The 18,365-nt window shown below is 43.3% G+C and overlaps 1 protein-coding gene across 8 annotated transcripts in view; it reads left to right on the top strand.

Moving 5' to 3' along the window:
* ARL13B (ARF like GTPase 13B) overlaps positions 1-18,365 on the top strand; it is a 93,825-nt gene that overhangs the window by 47,063 nt on the left and 28,397 nt on the right. For all 8 annotated transcript variants that reach the window (XR_012646104.1, XM_074998552.1, XM_074998524.1 and 5 more), the window contains exons 6-8: positions 4,267-4,372; positions 10,474-10,676; positions 13,770-13,884. Coding sequence is in view for 7 of the 8 variants with exons in the window: in XM_074998552.1 (XP_074854653.1) it covers positions 4,267-4,372; positions 10,474-10,676; positions 13,770-13,884 (424 nt within the window). In the remaining variant the exon portion in view is untranslated. The remainder of the gene's footprint in view (positions 1-4,266; positions 4,373-10,473; positions 10,677-13,769; positions 13,885-18,365) is intronic.

The raw sequence follows: 18,365 nt of genomic DNA, 5'->3' as shown, positions 1-18,365 counted from the left end.
TCTGTGGGGACATTTTGCAGATTTGCTGTTTCCCACATGTCCACTCCCTCTCCATAAATCTTCACCTTCCGTTTACTTGAAGAATAGCTGCTTTATATTGGCCATGTCTACACTAGCCAAAAACTTGCATGGCCATTTAGAAGTTTCCTAATAAAACGCTGAACTACATATTCAGTGCCTCATTAGCATGCGGGCAGCCGTGGCACTTTGAAATTGACGCGGCTCGCCGCTGCGTGGCTTGTCCAGACAGGGCTCCTTTTCGAAAGGACTCCGCCTACTTCGAAGTCCCCTTATTCCTATGAGCAGATGGGAATAAGGGGACTTCGAAGTAGCCAGGGTCCTTTTGAAAAGGGGCCCCATCTGGACGAGCCGCATCAATTTCGAAGTGCTGTGGCCGCCCGTATGCTAATGAGGCACTGAATATGTATTTCAGTGCTTCATTAGTAAACTTCGAAATGGCGATTTGCATGGCCATTTCGAAGTTTTGGCTAGTGTAGACATAGCCATTGAACCTCATCTGCTGTCTTGTTTTGAAGCCGTGTGTGCAAACATACCTTGAGCTACAGTGTTTGGTCAAAAGTTTAGCTCCTAGCCTATGCATCTCATAGTGCTTTGTGGCAGCTTTCAAGATCATGGTGTCTTGTGCCCAGTTTTAAGGTCATGTTTGTGTGTGTCCCCCAAGAATCTCTGTGCACCACCTGGCAAAGGGGTTCAGTGTTCCATAATAGCAACTCCTCTCGGGCCCGACAGACTTAAAACACCAATGCACTGCTTTCACAGTATTTATTTTTAAAAAAGTAGTCTGTGAGGTAGCAAGTGAAGACTGAGGACAATGCTGTTCATAATACAGTGAAAAGTATATACTGGCAGTATGTAAGGAATAGTGTGTATACTGATAATTTTTTAAAAGTCTGTAAAAAGGCAGAGTTCACAAATGTGCTCATCTACCCGTTCTCCAGTGTAAATTAAACATTTTAAAGTCAATACAGAGAGCCTTGTTTATGTGTGGAAAGTCAACAGGAAGAATGGGTGGGTGGGGAAAGTGAAACGAACCAGAGGATGGGGAAACACCTTGGAGCCAGCATCCCATGAAGAAAACCCCAACTAGTCATCCTGACTGAAGACAAAACAATGGACTTGGGGGTTATAAGAGGAAGGAACCATGGACCTTCTCATATCCTCCAGTTGAGTGGGTAATGGGGATGTGCAGTTATATCCATGAAAACAAGATCTCGAGCAACCTGGCCTGAAATACTGCATTAAAGGCTTGGGAGGAGATAAAGCTGCTTCAGAGAAGAATTTCAACATGTTAAATTTTAATCTCTAGAAAACATGCTCTATTAGTTTTATTTGTGACCTGAATTGTTTTATTACCCTTGCACAATGTCTCTCTCAAATCTGAAACGTTAATAAACTAGTTCGTTTTTCACTATAATTTGATTAAAATTCAGTGTTGCACTGAAGCTGTTACACACAACAGCTTGTTTGACTCAAGTGAGTATGCTGTTCCCTTGGGAGTAGTGAACCTGGTAGTTACTGTGAACTCCAGTGAGAGGAGTAGACACTACAGGGAACACTCTTCAAGGGGATTCAGATCTTGGATGCACCAATTGTCAACCTGCAAAATGAAGTAGGATTATCAGTCTTGAGGAGAATAGCTGTGCATGAAAGCTGCATACAGTAAATTCTTAACTGGCATTCTGTCATCCAGAATTCTCAGGTAACCAGCATTTCAGTTGAAGTAGTGAAAATTTAAGTTTGTTAAAAATAAAATAATTTTTTAAGTTTTCATATAAGCACAGTTCATGTATAGTGAGAGTTGAAATACATACCATACTATAGGTTAAAGAAAGTAAATTTTAGTTATGCTTTTCCATAAGTACAGTATAGTGAAAATAAACAAACAGATAAATACAAATAGGGTACAATACTACTGTTGTGGGTAAATAAAGTCCTCTGCATACATTTGTTTCTTAATATCTAATCATGTTTTTCTTTAGTGTTATGCATTGCTGGGTATACCTCTCTATTATCCAGAATATCTGAATATCCAGCAACCTCCTGGTTCAAGGGTTGATAACTATGAAAGAGTTTACTGTAATGCCAAGTCAGGATGTGTGAGGTAATATCTTCCACAATGAAAAGTAGTAGATCCCTTTTACCCCACCCACCTTCTCTTAATGGTTGTTGGCACTAAGAGAACAGGTGCTGCCAACCAGTTACCACAAAAAAGACTCCTTCATGGGGGTGAGAGGCGAGTAACAAGGTGCTAAATTATGCTCTGATAGTAATGTTGGGTATGTGATTTGGGGTTTTGCTTGTTTTTGTTTGTGGACTTTTTAAATTGGCAAAAGCTGTAGCATAGGTGCTGATATTCTGGCATAATGGTGCATGTGTGGATAGAGCTCATTTGTTTGTCACACCAGCAAAGGCATGCTCTGTGTGTGTGTGTGTGTGTGTGTGTAAAGGTCTTAAAGGGGACACTTTCAGCTTAAAAATCACGTCAAGTGCATAGACACAACAGTGCTTACAATGTTCCTTATTCATGCTCATTTTTTGTTTTATTCTTTTCTTACTTGGACAATGATAATTGAGTTAGTTTTGTTTTTAATGTTGCTATTTTTCAAGCATGTTAGCATCTGTTTAAAAACCATTAAGTTGGAAACTTAGTGTTATATATGGAGATACACATCTCACTGAACTAGAAGGGACCTCAGCAAGTCATTGAATACAGTCCCCTGCCCTCTTAGCAGGACTAAGTGCTGTCCCTTTTTGTTTTGTTTTTTGCTCTAGATTCCTAAATAGCACCCTCAAGGATTGAGCTCACAACCCTAGGTTTAGCAGGCTGATGCTCAAACCAGTGAGCTATCCTGCCTCCCTTTAAATGTTTTTGCTTAATCTCAAAGATATTGACCCTTATCTCTACAAGGGGATTTCTTTCTTCACCCCAGTGCTTCTGAGAAGTCCAATGGTAAACGAGTGTTCGGTTGCAAGGAAGGAAAAAATTACCAGGAATTTGTTTTAAAGATATTTGCTGTATAATGAATAGTCTCTAGACACTTGTGACAGAAGTAACCACACAATAACTAGGCTAAGTCTTGGTCTCCATTAGGCAGGTAAGTTGATTGTAGACACACAGTTCTGGCCGTGGCACGTGCATATCTAGAATCAACTTACCTGGTCATCCTCACTGAGGAAGGTTGATGGGAGAATTTCTTCCGTTGCCCTCCTTTTACTCCTTGAGGAGTACAGGGATCGAATGCTGACTCCTGATAGGTCAACTTTGCACGTCTCTACTAGGCACACACAATTGAACTCTGGAAGATAGACCCTGAGCTGTTAGATCTTCTGGGTAATGTAGTCGTAGCAGTTCTCCCTGCTCTCTTCTCCACCCTCTACCCCATTAGAAATGGTTCTTGTTGGATGACAGAAATTTTTATGTGAAGGTAGACCTTGCATGCTCTGAAAAATCACAGATTTTGGTTTCTTTGGAGGAAAGGAAAGAGTGTATTTAACAGAAAATACATACCCAACCAAGAATATCCTCCTTTTGGTGTCAAGTATCGGAGGGGAAGCCGTGTTAGTCTGGATCTATAACAGCAACGAAGGGTCCTGTGGCACCTTATAGACTAACAGAAAAGTTTTGAGCATGAGCTTTCGTGAGCACAGACTCACTTCATCAGATGCTGGTCTTGGAAATCTGCAGGGCCAGGTATAACTAAGCCAGAGCAAGGGTGGGGTTAGCAAGATTAGCTCAGTCAGCAAGGGTGAGGCTTACTACCAGCAGTTGATCTGGAGGTGTAAACACCAAGGGAGGGGAAGCGGCTTTTGTATTTAGCCGGCCGTTCAGTCTTTGTTTAAGCCAGAGCTGAGGGCGTCGAATTTACAGATGAATTGTAGCTCAGAAATTTCTCCTTGGAGTCTGGTCCTGAAATTTCTTTGCTGTAGGATAGCTACTTTTAAGTCTGCTACTGTGTGGCCTGGGAGATTGAAGTGCTCTCCTCCGGGTTTTTGTATATTGCCATTTCTGATATCTGATTTGTGTGCATTTATTCTTTTACGTAGAGACTGTCCAATTTATTTTGGCAATTAAGGACTCCAGAACCATAAATTTTAGAGCAATAACAAGCTGCTTGCTTCTTTCCCTCTTTCATTCTCCCATTCATCCTACTTTTAACTGACATGTGGAGTTTGACTTCTGAACTGGCCTCTAACCTGCTCGAGTTTGGTTGTGGATCCTTCTCACTTTTGGTCATCTTTCTTTAGGCTGGCAAATAAACAGGACCAAGAAGGAGCATTGGCAGAAGCAGATGTAATTGAGTGCTTATCACTGGAAAAGCTGGTCAATGAGCATAAATGCCTGTGTCAGATTGTAAGTAAATCTTACTGTACTTTGTAACTCTTGGAAAGGTACCATTACTCTTGTCCTGTAATCTCAGCAAAGAAACAGCTTGTGCATCTGCAGTGCAAACAGTCCCAGGTCTCATTCTGCAGTCATCCCTCTTGCCTGTTCAGGAGGAATCCTTTCTAGGGTCTTATCTGTAGGTGGACTCAGGCTGTGTTTGCTGTACCAGTTTGAAGTTGTGTTTAAAATTTGGGCTGTCAAGTGCTTTTAATAAAATAAAAAAACTCACTACAAAACAATAGAATACCTGTTGAAAATTTATTAATTTTTGGATGTCTTCTACATTTTTATATTTATTAATTTCAGTTAGAACACCAAATACAAAATATGTTAACACAGAATTTACAAATCATAGAATCATGGAATGTTAGGATTGGAAGGGACCTTGAGAGGTCATCGTGTCCAGCCTCATGGCAGGACCGAGTACTATCTAGACCATCCCTGATAGATGCTTATCTAACCTGCTCTTAAATATCTCCAGCGATAGAGGTTCCACAACCTCCCTAGGCAATTTATTCCAGTGCTTGACCACCCTGACAGTTAAGAACTTTTTCCGAATGTCCAACCTAAGCCTCACTTGCTGCAGTTTAAGCCCATTGCTGCTTGCTCTGTCCTCAGAGGCCAAGAAGAACAAGTTTTCTCCCTCCTCCTTATGACACCCTTTTAGATACCTGAAAACTGCTATCAAGTCCCCCCTTACTCATCTTTTTTCCAAACTAAACAAGCCCAATTCTTTCAGCCTTTCTTCATAAGTCATGTTCTCTAGACCTTTGATCATTCTCGTTGCTCTTTTCTGGACTCTTTCCAATTTCTCCACATCTTTCTTAAAATGTGGTGCCCAGAACTGCACGCAATACTCCAACTGGGTTCTAACCAGCACAGAGTAGAGCAGAAGAATCACTTCTCATGTCTTGTTCACAACACACCTGTTAATGCATCCTATAATCATGTTTGCTTTTTTTTGGCAACAGCACTATTGACTCATATTTAACTTGTGGTCCGCTATAACCCCTAGATCCCTTTCTGCCATACTCCTTCCTAGACAGTTGCTTCCCATTTTGTATGTGTGAAACTGATTTGTTCCTTTCCAAAGGAATTAATTGGAGATACACATCTCCTAGAACTGGAAGGGACCTCAGTGGGTCATCTAGTCCTGTCCCCTGCCCTCATGGCAGGACCAAGCACCATCCCTGACATCTATTTGACCCAATCCCTTAATGGCATCCTCAAGGATTGAGCTTGCAACTGTGGGTTTGGTAGGCCAATGCTCAAACCACTGAGCTATCCTTCCTCCCCCATGTAGACTTATGCAGTAATGAAGAATTATGCACAAAAAAACCCCATAAAACTCTAGGACAAGGGTCAGTGACCTTTCTGAGGTTGAGTGCAGAAAACTTGATCTTTTGGCGTCTATGTAAGGTCCAAGTGTCAGCAATACTTTTTAAAGTCACTAAAAGTCCTGCTTACAAAAACTTCAGTAATAAATAAATTGAGAGGAAGAGCTTTACTGTTCAGGTGGTGGTTGGTAGCATTAGCTGGTCTTATGTTAATCCACAGGCAAGTGCTGGGCTGCATAGGGGAAGAGGGGTGGGGATAAGCTCCTGCTTCAGGTGCCAGTGAGAATCGGCTCGTGCTGAGGATTGCCATGCTCACAACTTAAAAATCCTACTTCTTGTTCAACCAATTGTTCAGTCAAACAACATTTGCAGGAAGTAATGCTGCCTGGCTGCTCTTTGTAATATCACCTGAAATTTGACAACAAGCATTTTGCATGACACTGTTGTAGCCAGCATTGCAAGATGCTTATGTGCTAACTCTGTTAGAGATCACATGTGCCTTCATGCTTCAACCATCATTCGAGAGGATGTGTGTCCAATTTGATGATAGGCTCTTCTGGATAACTGTTCATAGTAATGCAGACCAATGCATGTTTATTTTGATCTGAGTCAGCTGCTACCTGTAGCAGGGTGGTTTTCTTCTCTGAAGGATTGAGTTTTGTGGCTTCCACCTCAAGGTGTTGCTTTTTTATGACTTCTGAAAGCATGCTCCACTCATCATCTCCCTGATTTTTGGCAAGTACTTGATATTCTTAAACCTTGGGTTGAGTGCTGTAGCTGTCTTTAGAAATCTCAAATTGGTACCTTCTTTGAATTTTATTGAAAGTGCAGTGAAAACATTCTTAGAACAAGCAATCCATGCTGAGTCCTCATTTGAGGCTGCTGTAACATGAAATATGAATGTGGGTTAAATAGAGCAGGAGACATAATTCCCTCCAAGAAGTTGAGTTGTGAATTTAATTAACCCCCCCGCCCTTTTTTTTTTTTTAAAAAACAAGCATCAGGCACATGAAAGCATGTCACCTGGATTGTTGGGCAGAGCATGCAGGAGTGTATGAATGTTTAGCATATCTCATATGTAATCTTGCAATACTGGCTACAAAAATGACTTGTTCTTACTTTCAGGTGTAAATAAGAGGGGCAGCATTATCTCCTGCAAATGTAAACTAACTTATGCGGTGGTTACACAAGCAAGTTTTGGTGGCAGAGCCCCAGTTTTTGTCTACAAAACTTGTGGAGTAGGCACATACAAAATACATCTTGTCAGCAGTATCTGGACAAAACACGGCACTTTTGCTGGCAGTGTTCTGCCTCATAGCTTTGAGGCATAAAGCTGCTGTCAACAGATTCTGTTGACAAAAAAGCTGTGTGGCTGCTCTGGGGTGCTCATGACAGTCAGGGCATCCACAACAATGGGCAACGCTGTCTGCTGTGATTTGGGGTGCCTGTTTTGTTGAAAGAGCAGCCAGTCAGTCCGACTGCTTTTGTCAGCAGAGCAGAGTACTCTCTCGATTTGGCTTTTGTGTGTGACTGCGCTCTGTAAATAGAAGTTGTGCTGGAAAATCTCTCCCAACAGTGACTTCTGTTGACAGAGCACTGTAGTGTAAATGTAGCCTTAGTGATTGGCTGAGCGAGGAGGAGGATTGAGAGGATTTGAGGACATAGTTTTGCTTTTGAGCAGTTAGGTAACAAAGAACGTGCATTTGTAAGTTGCACTTTCATGGTAAAGAGATTGGTACTTGGTGTGAGGTGAATTGAAAAGTACTATTTCTTTATCATTTTTACAGTGAAAGTTTTTGTAATCAGAAATAAAATTAAGCACTATGCTTTGTATTCAGTGTTGTAATTGAAATCAATACATTTGAAAATGTAAAACATCCAAAAAAATTTAATTTCTCTTTTCTTGTATTTTATTGCTTAACAGTGCAATCTAAAACTGTAAATTAATTTTTGAGTTAATTACGATTCATCAAAAGCCTATTTAAAGTGATTCATGCTAACTTGATTAACAAACATTTTGTCAGCTAGTATAGCTAGGTTCAGTCATTCTTAAAACCCAAAGAAGAAACTGGGTTCTGATCTAGGATTCTTTTTAGGCTTTAAATACTTGGTTTCAAAAGATTTTGGACTCATGTTCTCTAAACTAACCTTCTTTAAATTACCATCTGACAAACTGGATCTGATCATGGAAACAAATTGGTGGCAGGGTGGCTCAGTCTGATTCGCCAGTAAAGAAGTGATCACAGAGGAAGTAATCACAGCTGGGGTAACTGGCCATCTCAGCTATAACTAGTGTCTCGTGTGTAATGGGACTTGTCTGTGTATGTCGTCCCACCCACCCCAAATCACAGTTGGGAGCTGTGGCTAGGAGTATGGGTGAGGCTGGCATAATGATATCCTGAAAAAACAGTCACTATATCATTTCAGAAATACTGAGGGTCCATAGCACTCAAGCTATGTCCACACTTGTCCCCAGCTTTGAAGGGGGCATGGTAATCAGGCTGATGGGAGATTACTAATGAAGTGCTGCAATGGGGAGTAAAGGCACTTCGAATTGCCTGTAGCTACACGGCATGCTGGCACTTCAAGTGTGACACTTCAAAGTTGACGTGGGGGAGAATTATCCTAACAAAGTGCTGCACGTTCATTGCAGCACTTCATTAGTAATCTCCCATCAGCCTGATTACCATGCCCCCTTCAAAGTACAGGGCAAGTGTAGACATAGCTTCATTGAAATTGGCAAGAGCTTCAGGTGCTCAGGAGTTCTAAGGCTCCTAATGTCTACATTGAAAACTCTCACTAAAGTATTTATAATTATGGATTCCAACAAGGAAATGTCTTTTACATCCCATTATCTTGAACCGAACCAGGAAACTAACTTGTTTCTTCTTTTTCAACTTGGATAGTTTTGTTTCTGTCAAATACATACCCTAGTTTTCTCATGTAAGTAGTGCCAAGTTAAAAAAACTAAGTGGTTTCTCAATAAACTTTTCCCAGTTTTTCTCAAAAATGCACAAAATTTTAAGTGCTGTCTGGTAGATCTTATTTGTCCTTTTTTTGTCTTAAAACACAGCATTTTTGCATTCACTTAGACAGAAATGATTTGATGTTTGTGGAACTTAATATGGTCAGTCAAGATGAGCATCTTCAGCCCTTATAAAAAGATATGTTAGTCTTAGGGCACAGTGTTTTCCCCTTCGTTTGGAGTATTGATAATTTCCAAAATTATTAACTTTATTATGCAGACTTCCACCAACTAGTGAGTGATTTGTAACCTGTATTTACATTTAGGCTGCCTCTGCACTAGCCCCCGCCTTTTGGAAGGGGCATGGTAGTGAGCGAGTTGGGAAAATGCTAATGAGGCGCTGCCATGAATATGCAGCACCTCATTAGCATAATAGCAGCCGCGTGTGATGCAAAAGTGCTGCTTTTAAATCGCGTGCCGCCTGTGTAGACAGGGCCCTATTGTAAGGACCACCCCTTCCCTCCCCCGTACTTCAAAAGCTCATTATTCCTAAAACCAAATAGGAAGAAGGGGCTTTTGAAGTCTGGGGGGTCTTTTAGAAAGGCCTCCCGCTACACGGGCGGCATGTGATTCAAAAACGGTGCTTGCGAATCGCTTGCGACCACCATTATGCTAATGAGGTGCTGCATATTCATGGAAACACCTCATTAGCATCTTCCCAACTCGCTCATTACCATGTCCCTTCCAAAAGGAAAAGGCTAGTGTAGATATAGTCTTAATATATTAATCACTGTAGTATCCAGGAACTTGAAAATACTGTTACTTTCTATATCCAGCTATAGGCTCTGAGATTGGTTAGTTACTGCTGTGCTCCAGAAAACTGTGTGTACAGCTAATGGGGGAAATCAAATGAGAGGATGTTGTGGTGCTACGTGTTTAACTTCATAAAATAATGCTGTATTTTTGAAAAACGTAGTCATTTAATGAATGCATGTACGTTTTCCTTCAACCCTGAGCATGCTGTTCACCTGTGAAAACTGCAGCATCTAATGGTAGAGTCAAATCACTGAGGTTAAATTTTTCAGATTTCTTTAAAAAAACTATTGTTAATATTTTCCCATTTTCAGTAATTTTTTAAATGGGAATTCCATCAAGTGTATTTTTTAATCTCTATAAACTCTCACCATTTGTTGCTTTAACAAAAAAAGACTTGAGTCAGTTTGGTTTCCAATAACATTTTTTCTAGTTTTCAAACCTTCAGCATTGTTTTGCATAGCTAAGTCAATGTATTACTCCACCTTTCTCTTTTTTTATCTCTTCTCTGGAAGGTTTATTGAGAAGCAACTGTAGTCTAGATTCATCCTATTTTTTTTGGCTCATCTTTGGTCAGGTTCTTTCAATTTTAACTCAGTTATGATAATTTTAAGGACTATACTTGGTGATTTTCTCTTTTCTGTTTGGTTTTATGAGAAGCAGTCCCATTCCAGACACATCCAGTTTTCCTAAAACCAACCAAACCCTTACATTGCTCTAAGTTATGATAAGCAGAAGCAACGCACCTAATTTGGTGGTCCTAGTTCTTATGGTTAGGAGGAGTTCTTGATCAAACACACAGTCTCTTAAAATATGTGTTAGATGTGCAGGGCTTTAGCTGTAACAATATTTGGAATACTTACTAAGCACTTACTAAGACTTCATTGTTCATAATTTAGGAATGTGATCTGAGATCAATTACTATTTTTCACTTCCACTATTTAAATTTATAGGAGCCTTGCTCGGCCGTCATGAGATATGGGAAGAAAATTGACAAATCTATAAGGAAAGGTCTGTATTGGCTGCTACATACTATAGCAAAGGATTTTGATACCTTAAATGAGCGTGTCCAAAAAGACACAACAGAACAAAAAGCATATGAGGAACAAGAGAAGCAAGAACGAGCTGAACGAGTAAGGAAGATACGAGAAGAGAGGTATTCTGTCATCTTAAGCTTCACTTCTTATACATGAAGGGGTCTTATGAATAAAATAGTCATGTTAATGATCCACTTTGGGTACCCACTACTGAACAAATGTTGTTGCATATTGTAAGAAAACACCTGGTTTATATCTCAAAACAGAAACTGCGTGGCCAAACATTGCTCTTGAAATAGCAGGGCTATTTCAAGCGTAGTGCTTCATTCCTGGTAACACTTGTTGCATGAGGGTAACTGAGAACTTCGAAACAAGCACTTATTTTGAACCTCCATGCAGTGTAGCCTGGACTGGGGTTTGAATAAGATGCCTCAGAATAATTTGCATAACTTGTTTCGAGCTAGGGCTACACCTAGCCTAAAGGTGTTCCAAAGGGGCAAGATTTCCATCTCTTTCAGAGACTGTTTCTGCACAGGCCACTTTCCTCGAAAGTGGCATGGTAATACAGGGCCCGAAATATGCTAATGAGGTGTGGATGCAAATTCCCTGCACCTCATTAGCATACGGTCATGTGATTTGGAATCCGGAAGACCGTTCTTCCAGACTCCAAAATGCCATTTAGAAGCATGGCACCCGGGGGAGCTTCCAGAAGGAAGTCCTTCTTCTGGAGGCCCCTTCTTCATGAAAAATTTTGGGAAGAAAGGGCCTCTGGAAGAAGGACTTCCTTCTGGAAGCTCCCCCGGGTGCCATGCTTCTAAATGGCATTTTGGAGTCTGGAAGAACGGTCTTCCGGACTCCAAATCACGTGACCGTATGCTAATGAAGTGCAGGGAATTTGCATCCACACCTTATTAACATATTTCGGGCCGTGTATTACCATGCCACTTTCGAAGAAAGTGGCCTGTGTAGAAACGGCCAGACAGTTAGCCCCTAAAATGCTGGGCAGCTGTGGCCCATGAGTCAACTGCGGCAGAATTACCTAATCTTGGGAGAGTGTCTACGTTACAACAATCTGTGGTGGAGGGCCACTTGTGTCCCGCTCACTAGCCTAGATTGCCCGTCACTGCTCTAAAATATACACTGTTAGTAAGGGCATTTTCATTTTCATTAAACTGGTTGAAAACCCTGTTTGGGTGCTCTTTATTTGATTTAACCCTGAGGTGGTAGTGTATTATCTTTAAATCAGCAATGCATTTACTTAAGCTAAATCAGCATAAAGAAGTCTTAAATTCAATTAATTGGTCATACAAATTGTGTAAACCCACACCTTTTGTTAAACTGGAATAGTTTTCTGTGTCTGGGCCTTTCACTTTGAGTTGCTCTTGTGGAAGTATAACATTGTATAAGTATAACGTTGTATAAGGGGACATGCTGGATACATTGTATATGAGAGGGCATGCCAAAACATGTTACAAAGTATCTGAGGGCGCACACGTAGGGACAGTTAGCTTTTGAATGGAGAAGCAATTAAGATGGAGCCAGCATGTCTAAGAAGCAGGCATCAGAATGGAAGGTGTGAAGGGCAATTAGTTCAGTTAACTGGAAGCTGTTAAAGGAGATTGTTAAGGGTGGCAGGTAATTGAAGATACCTGACTGGTCTCAGGGATCTCGAAGGGTGGTGACTAAAATCTTTTTCTTCTTTTGTCTGTAACTTCTCTGTAACTTGTTCTCCAAAAAAATACTGTATAAATTAAGAGACACAAGCCCCACTCGGGGGGCTCACTTCTAAATGTATTAGCAGAGCGGCTTTGCTAATAAAACAGAGTGGTCTGATAAATTGTGAGTCTGAGTCAAACTTTGACACTCTATGGCAGAGGTAATGGGGAAATGGATTATGAGAAGTATCTCAGATGTATGGCATCTACATTTTATTTTAATTGACTAATGGCTACTGATCATGTTTGCTTTCAGAATAGAGATGTTCATGGATAATGGGTAAGCCTCACCAAAAACAGATGAGGTTTACTAATTATGGTTAACCAGTGGGGGCTGGAGTAGCCTGCCTTGGGAACGGGGTGCTCCAACACCCCCCCAGCCATCCCTTTTCCTGCCCCCTCTTAACATTTAACTAATTAAATGGGATTTTACATCTGTACTTGACGTATTAGGAGAATTGATCAGACTGAATTAGGCTAAAAGTTTGAGGGGTTAGTATACTTAAAGTGGCATTGGGAGTGAGGCTGTCCTCCCAGCTTGTAAACTTTTTGCTATTTCTGATGGCACGTGAGGGTTCAGATATAAGTTATCATGTAACTTTCATTTGGCTATTTGCATCAGATAACTATCTTGTGAGATTATTTGTATGTATTTGTAACTCAGATGGAATTTTGTGTCAGTCTGTACTTTAATAATTTTGCTGATTGATTACTGCAATTCAGACAGGTCTCCCCAAGAGTTATTTCAGAATGCATCTGCCAGAGAACTTACTTACATTAGCTTAAACCTGGCTTTAGGCATTGCATTGGTTGTATGTTAAAATGATTTTTAATTGAAGTAAACAACCTGAGCGCCGATGCAAGGCCATAATTAGTAAATTAGAATTAACTATGAATAACTTTGATGAAATGGACTGCTGTAGTACCAATCCTGAGCTATCAGAAGCAGTCCCCTGTTTAACTAGATAAATTGTAAGGATTTAATCTAGTACAGGTCCCTTCTAACAAACAACTGCTCTAAATACAGATAACATCCTAGTGTTATGCCTTGTTCTTCAAGTCCTATCGAAGGTTGGGGGAGCAAGTGGGCCCTGAAGAAATGGATGAACCTGGGCTAAACCACACGGGAAGAGAGGACGTTCCAGAGCCCTAATTTATAAAACCCTGATAACAGCCCCCCCTGTAACCTGTACAGGAGAACCTGTCATCAGTAGTTCTGATGATCATAACTGGCAGTGTGCTGTAAGGAGGGAGGCAGTTTGAAGTAGCCTGGCCTCAGGTCATTTAGATGTATATAACTGAGAATTAACTCCATAAAATCAGTCTCTCTTTTTTCAGATGAGCTCAGAACTTTATCAGTTGGAGTATGGCATTCAAAACAGACATACTGTTAAAATAATAATCAGGAGTTGGAGAATAAATTAGGTGCTCTAATAAGTGTTCTAATGTGCTTATTCTGTTGCTTCAAGATTCTTCTGTTTTTTAACAAAAATACAGAGAACAAAGTGAGAGAAAAGAAACTGAGTATGAAGCAAGAAGTATCTCTAAGGAGGAGGACTCTGAGCCAATTTCTAGCAACCCCTTCCAACCAATATCTGCTGTAATCCTGGAGGTACTAGTATTTAGAAACGTTATCCATATTGGATCTATACTTCAGAGGTTTCTGAATAGTAATAAAAGTCTGGGGTCTTGAGAGTTTTGTTAGACTGTAATGTTGCATATACACTATGATAGTTTCCATCTCGAAGATTAGAATCATAGAATCATAGAAGAGTAGGACTGGAAGGGACCTCGAGAGGCCATCGAGTCCAGCCCCCTGCCTTTATGGCAGGACCAAGCACTTTCTAGACCATCCCTGAAAGCCATCTATCTAACCTCTTCTTAAATATCTCCAGTGATGGAGATTCTACCACCTCCCTTGGCAATTCGTTCCATTGTTTGATCACCCTGACAGTTAAAAACTTTTTCTTAATGTCCAACCTGAACCTCCCCTGCTGCAATTTAAGTCCATTGCCTCTTGTTCTATCCTCAGAGGCAAGGAAGAACAAGTTCCCTCCCTCTGCCTTATGACACCATTTTAGATACCTGAAAACTGCTGTCATGTCCCCCCTCAATCTTCTCTTTTCCAAACTAAACAAGCCCAGTTCCTTCAGCCTTTCTTCATAGGTCATGTTCTCTAGACCTTTGATCATTCTTGTTGCTCTCCTCTGGACCCTCTCCAATTTCTCCACATCCTTCCTGAACTGCGGTGCCCAGAACTGGACACAATACTCCAGCTGAGGTCTAACCAGTGCAGAGTAGAGTGGGAGAATTACTACTTGTGTTTTGTTCACAACACACCTGTTAATGCATCCTAGAATCATGTTTGCTTTTTTTGCAACAGCATCACACTGTTGACTCATATTTAACTTGTGATCCACTATAACCCCTAGATCCCTTTCTGCTGTACTCATTCCTAGGCAGTCCTTTCCCATTCTGTATGTGTGACACTGATTGTTCCTTCCTAAGTGGAGCACTTTGCATTTGTCCTTATTAAACTTCATCCTGTTTACCTCAGCCCATTTCTCCAGTTTATCCAGATCCTTTTGAATTATGACCCTATCCTCCAAAGAAGTTGCAACCCCTCCCAGCTTGGTATCATGTGCAAACTTAAGTGTACTTTCTGTGTCAATATCTAAATCGTTAATGAAGATATTGAACAGAACCGGTCCTAAAACAGACCCCTGTGGAACCCCACTAGTTATACTCTTCCAGCAGGATTGAAAGCCATTAATAACTATTCTCTGGGTACGGTTATCCAGCCAGTTGTTCACCCACCTTATAGTAGCCCCATCTAAGTTGTATTTGAGTAGTTTATTGATAAGTATATTATGTGAGACCGTGTCAAATGCTTTACTGACGTCTAGGTATATCACGTCCACTGCTTCTCCCTTATCCACAAGGCTCGTTATTCTATCAAAGACAGCTATTAGAGTGGTTTGACATGATCTGTTTTTAACAAAACCATGCTGGCTGTTCCCTATCACCTTACCACCTTCCAGTTGCTTACAGATGATTTCTTTAATGACCTGCTCCATTACCTTTCCTGGCACAGGAAAGATTGTTTGCTTTCTTCTTTAGGTGTTTGTTCGTGCCCATTCCATTTTAGGTGCATGCATTCCACGTATTTTTGCCTCACGATATCCATCAGACCGTAGGCTATTTGCTAGAAAGGGGTTGCTGCCAGTAATGCACCCTCTCTCATCCTTCTCACTGCCCATGCCAGTTGGTGAAATGGCTCCTCTTGGTCCAGCAAAGCTTTCTTCTCCAGTGTTTGTTTGGACTCTACTTCATTGTCAGTTATCATAATTCAGTGAATATAGTTTTTGTGATTAGTGTTATGCACATAGCATAAATAGTTCCTGTTGTTGTGGGACTCTTTCTCTGAGAGGCTGTGCACGCCCTGGTGCCCAGTCTTCAAGCATTTGTATGTCTGAGTGACCCACATGTTAGGCTCCTTCCTGTCACTTGGCCCTCCTGCATCGTGTAGGAGCAGGCTGCCCCGGATCCTTTTGTCAGAATCACCTGATTTGCAGCCTGATGCCCACCACCAGTAGCACATGGACTGGCCAATCCCCATTGTTGGCACCTAGTGAGTGGGCCACTGGCCTATGTCCTGGCCTTGATGGAATCCCAAAAGGTTTTCCCTAGTACCAGGCCCTACTTCCCATCACTCCTACTTGCGGATTTCTGAGAAGCAGGCTACTGCCCTTCCCTCTTGGCACTGGACCCTGACTCCAATATCAGTCCTGTTAGCAAGGTTCTGGAGTTAAATCTGGTGGACATAGTTGAGGAAGATGAAGAGGAAGAAGCCCCTCCTCTCATGCAGCTACCTCCTCATCCTCCCCAAATGAAGCTGCACTGGGACACAGTAGTTTGCTTCCTCAAGATGACTTCAGGACCTGTCAGACCTTCTGAATCAAGCAACTGTGGGATTTGGTCTCAGAAATTGAACAGTTCAGAGAGATCACACAGATGCATCAATATTCTGGGCAGCAGCGCCCTATAAAGTGTCCTTACCCATCAAAGAGGCAGAGACAGGGCCAATCAAGGCCATGTAGCAAATTCCTCCTTCTCTCCCCAGCACCTCAAAGAGGGCAGAGAAGTATTATGTTCCAGTTGCCCATTTAATTGCACTCAGATCCATTCACGCTTTTTAATTTTTGTTGCAAAAATGTGGAGGTGGAAGGGAGTTGTCTGTATGGGAGCTGTTTCAACAACATAGCCAGTAGTGCCCCCCCTGCTCTACTTAACCATATAGGCTTGCAGTATAATACAGTATTTTCAATTTGTTCAGAGTTGTTGGAATGTGTTTTAATGATGGAAGATCAAAAACTCTAAATTTTTTTTTTCTTCTGACACTTCCTTTTAATTTAGGTGTATCATAAGGTTTGGTTCTTCTTCGAGTGTCCCCGTGGGTGCTCCACATTAGGTGTCGGGCTCGCCCGGCGCCGCAGATCGGATCCTCCAAGCAGTTTCTGCCGGACCGCGCATGCGCCGGTGCGCGCCGCTCCCCCGCGCGCTCCCGGCCATGTGCGCGATCCGGTCCCCGCCAGTTCCTCTTAACCGCCGTCGGCTGCAGACAGAATCCAACTAGGCTAAGGCCAAGTAGTGTATTCAACGACTTTATCTGTTTTTTCTTAAAGTTTTTTTCAGGCACTTAGGCTACTATAAGCTAGCCGGTTGTTATTTTGTAAAAAAAAAAAAAAAAAAAAAAAAAAAAACAACAACGAACAAGCTAGGAGAGGGACAGCTCAGCCAGTCCCAGTAACAAGCGCCGGAGGCCAGGAGCTAGGGCTATCAGCCCTCCTGCTAAGGCAGGCCATCGGACGGGGAAAACGGCACAAAGAAGGTGCTAAGTACCCACTTAAAAACTCAAAGACTCATCAACAATGTCCTCTTCAGGCTTTAAAAAAAAAAAAAAAAAAATGCTGCTTCTTGATAACGCCCTCCAGCCAGAAGAGCCGGAGCGGCCGCAGCAGGAGGGACCCTCCGGGGCCCTTAAAAGGAAAGCTGCCTCCCTCACTCCATCAGCGCAGAAACGGAGGAAAGTATCTCCAGCCCGATCCCTGCCGGCAGCAACAGCGAGCGGGACGGGAGGAGCAAGCAGCCCCCAGCTGCAGCAACAGCTGATCGGCGGCGGCACGGAGAGCCACGTGGAAACGGCTCAGCCTCCGATACTCAGCCAGCCACCCCGCACCGCAGGCAGGGCGGCAGCTAAGCAAACGCCGGTACCAGCGGCACCGCAGGCAGCGACACCGACCCCCGGGGAACCGGCGGTGCAGACCGCGCAGGCACGTAGCCTGCCGGCACCGGAGGACGCCGCACATGCGGCATCGCCCTCAAGCGTGCCGAGCTCGGTGCGGACGGGGCCGGAATCCCCTGTATGCTCCCCAGCCCGATCCCTGCCGGCAGCAACGGCGAGCGGGACGGGAGGAGCGAGCAGCCCCCAGCCGCAGCAACAGCTGATCGGCGGCGGCACGGAGAGCCACGTGGACGCGGCTCAGCCTCCGATAATCAGCCAGCCACCCTGCACCGCAGGCAGGGCGGCGGCTAAACAAGCGCCGGTACCGGCGGCACCGCGGGCAGCGGCACTGACCCCCGGGGAACCGGCGGTGCAGAGCGCGCAGGCACGTAGCCTGCCGGCACTGGAGGACACCGCACATGCGGCACCGCCCTTGAGCGTGCCGAGCTCGGTGCGGACGCCGGAATGCCCTGTATGCTCCCCAGCCCGATCCCTGCCGGCAGCAACAGCGAGCGGGACGGGAGGAGCGAGCAGCCCCCAGCCGCAGCAACAGCTGATCGGCGGCGGCACAGAGAGCCACGTGCAAGCGGCTCACCCTTCGATAATCAGCCAGCCGCCCTGCACCGCAGGCAGGGCGGCGGCTAAACAAGCGCCGGTACCACCGACCCCCAGAAAACCGGCGGTGCAGAGCGCGCAGGCACGCAGCCTGCCGGCACCGAAGGACACCGCACGTGCGGCACCGACTTCGAGTGTGCCGAGCTCGGTGCGGACGGGGCCGGGATCCCCTGTATGTCAGGGGCGGAGTTACC

The sequence above is a fragment of the Carettochelys insculpta genome, chromosome 1 (assembly GCF_033958435.1).
Source record: "Carettochelys insculpta isolate YL-2023 chromosome 1, ASM3395843v1, whole genome shotgun sequence".
NCBI classification, from domain to species: domain Eukaryota; kingdom Metazoa; phylum Chordata; order Testudines; family Carettochelyidae; genus Carettochelys; species Carettochelys insculpta.
This window is presented reverse-complemented; position numbering and strand designations above follow the sequence as displayed.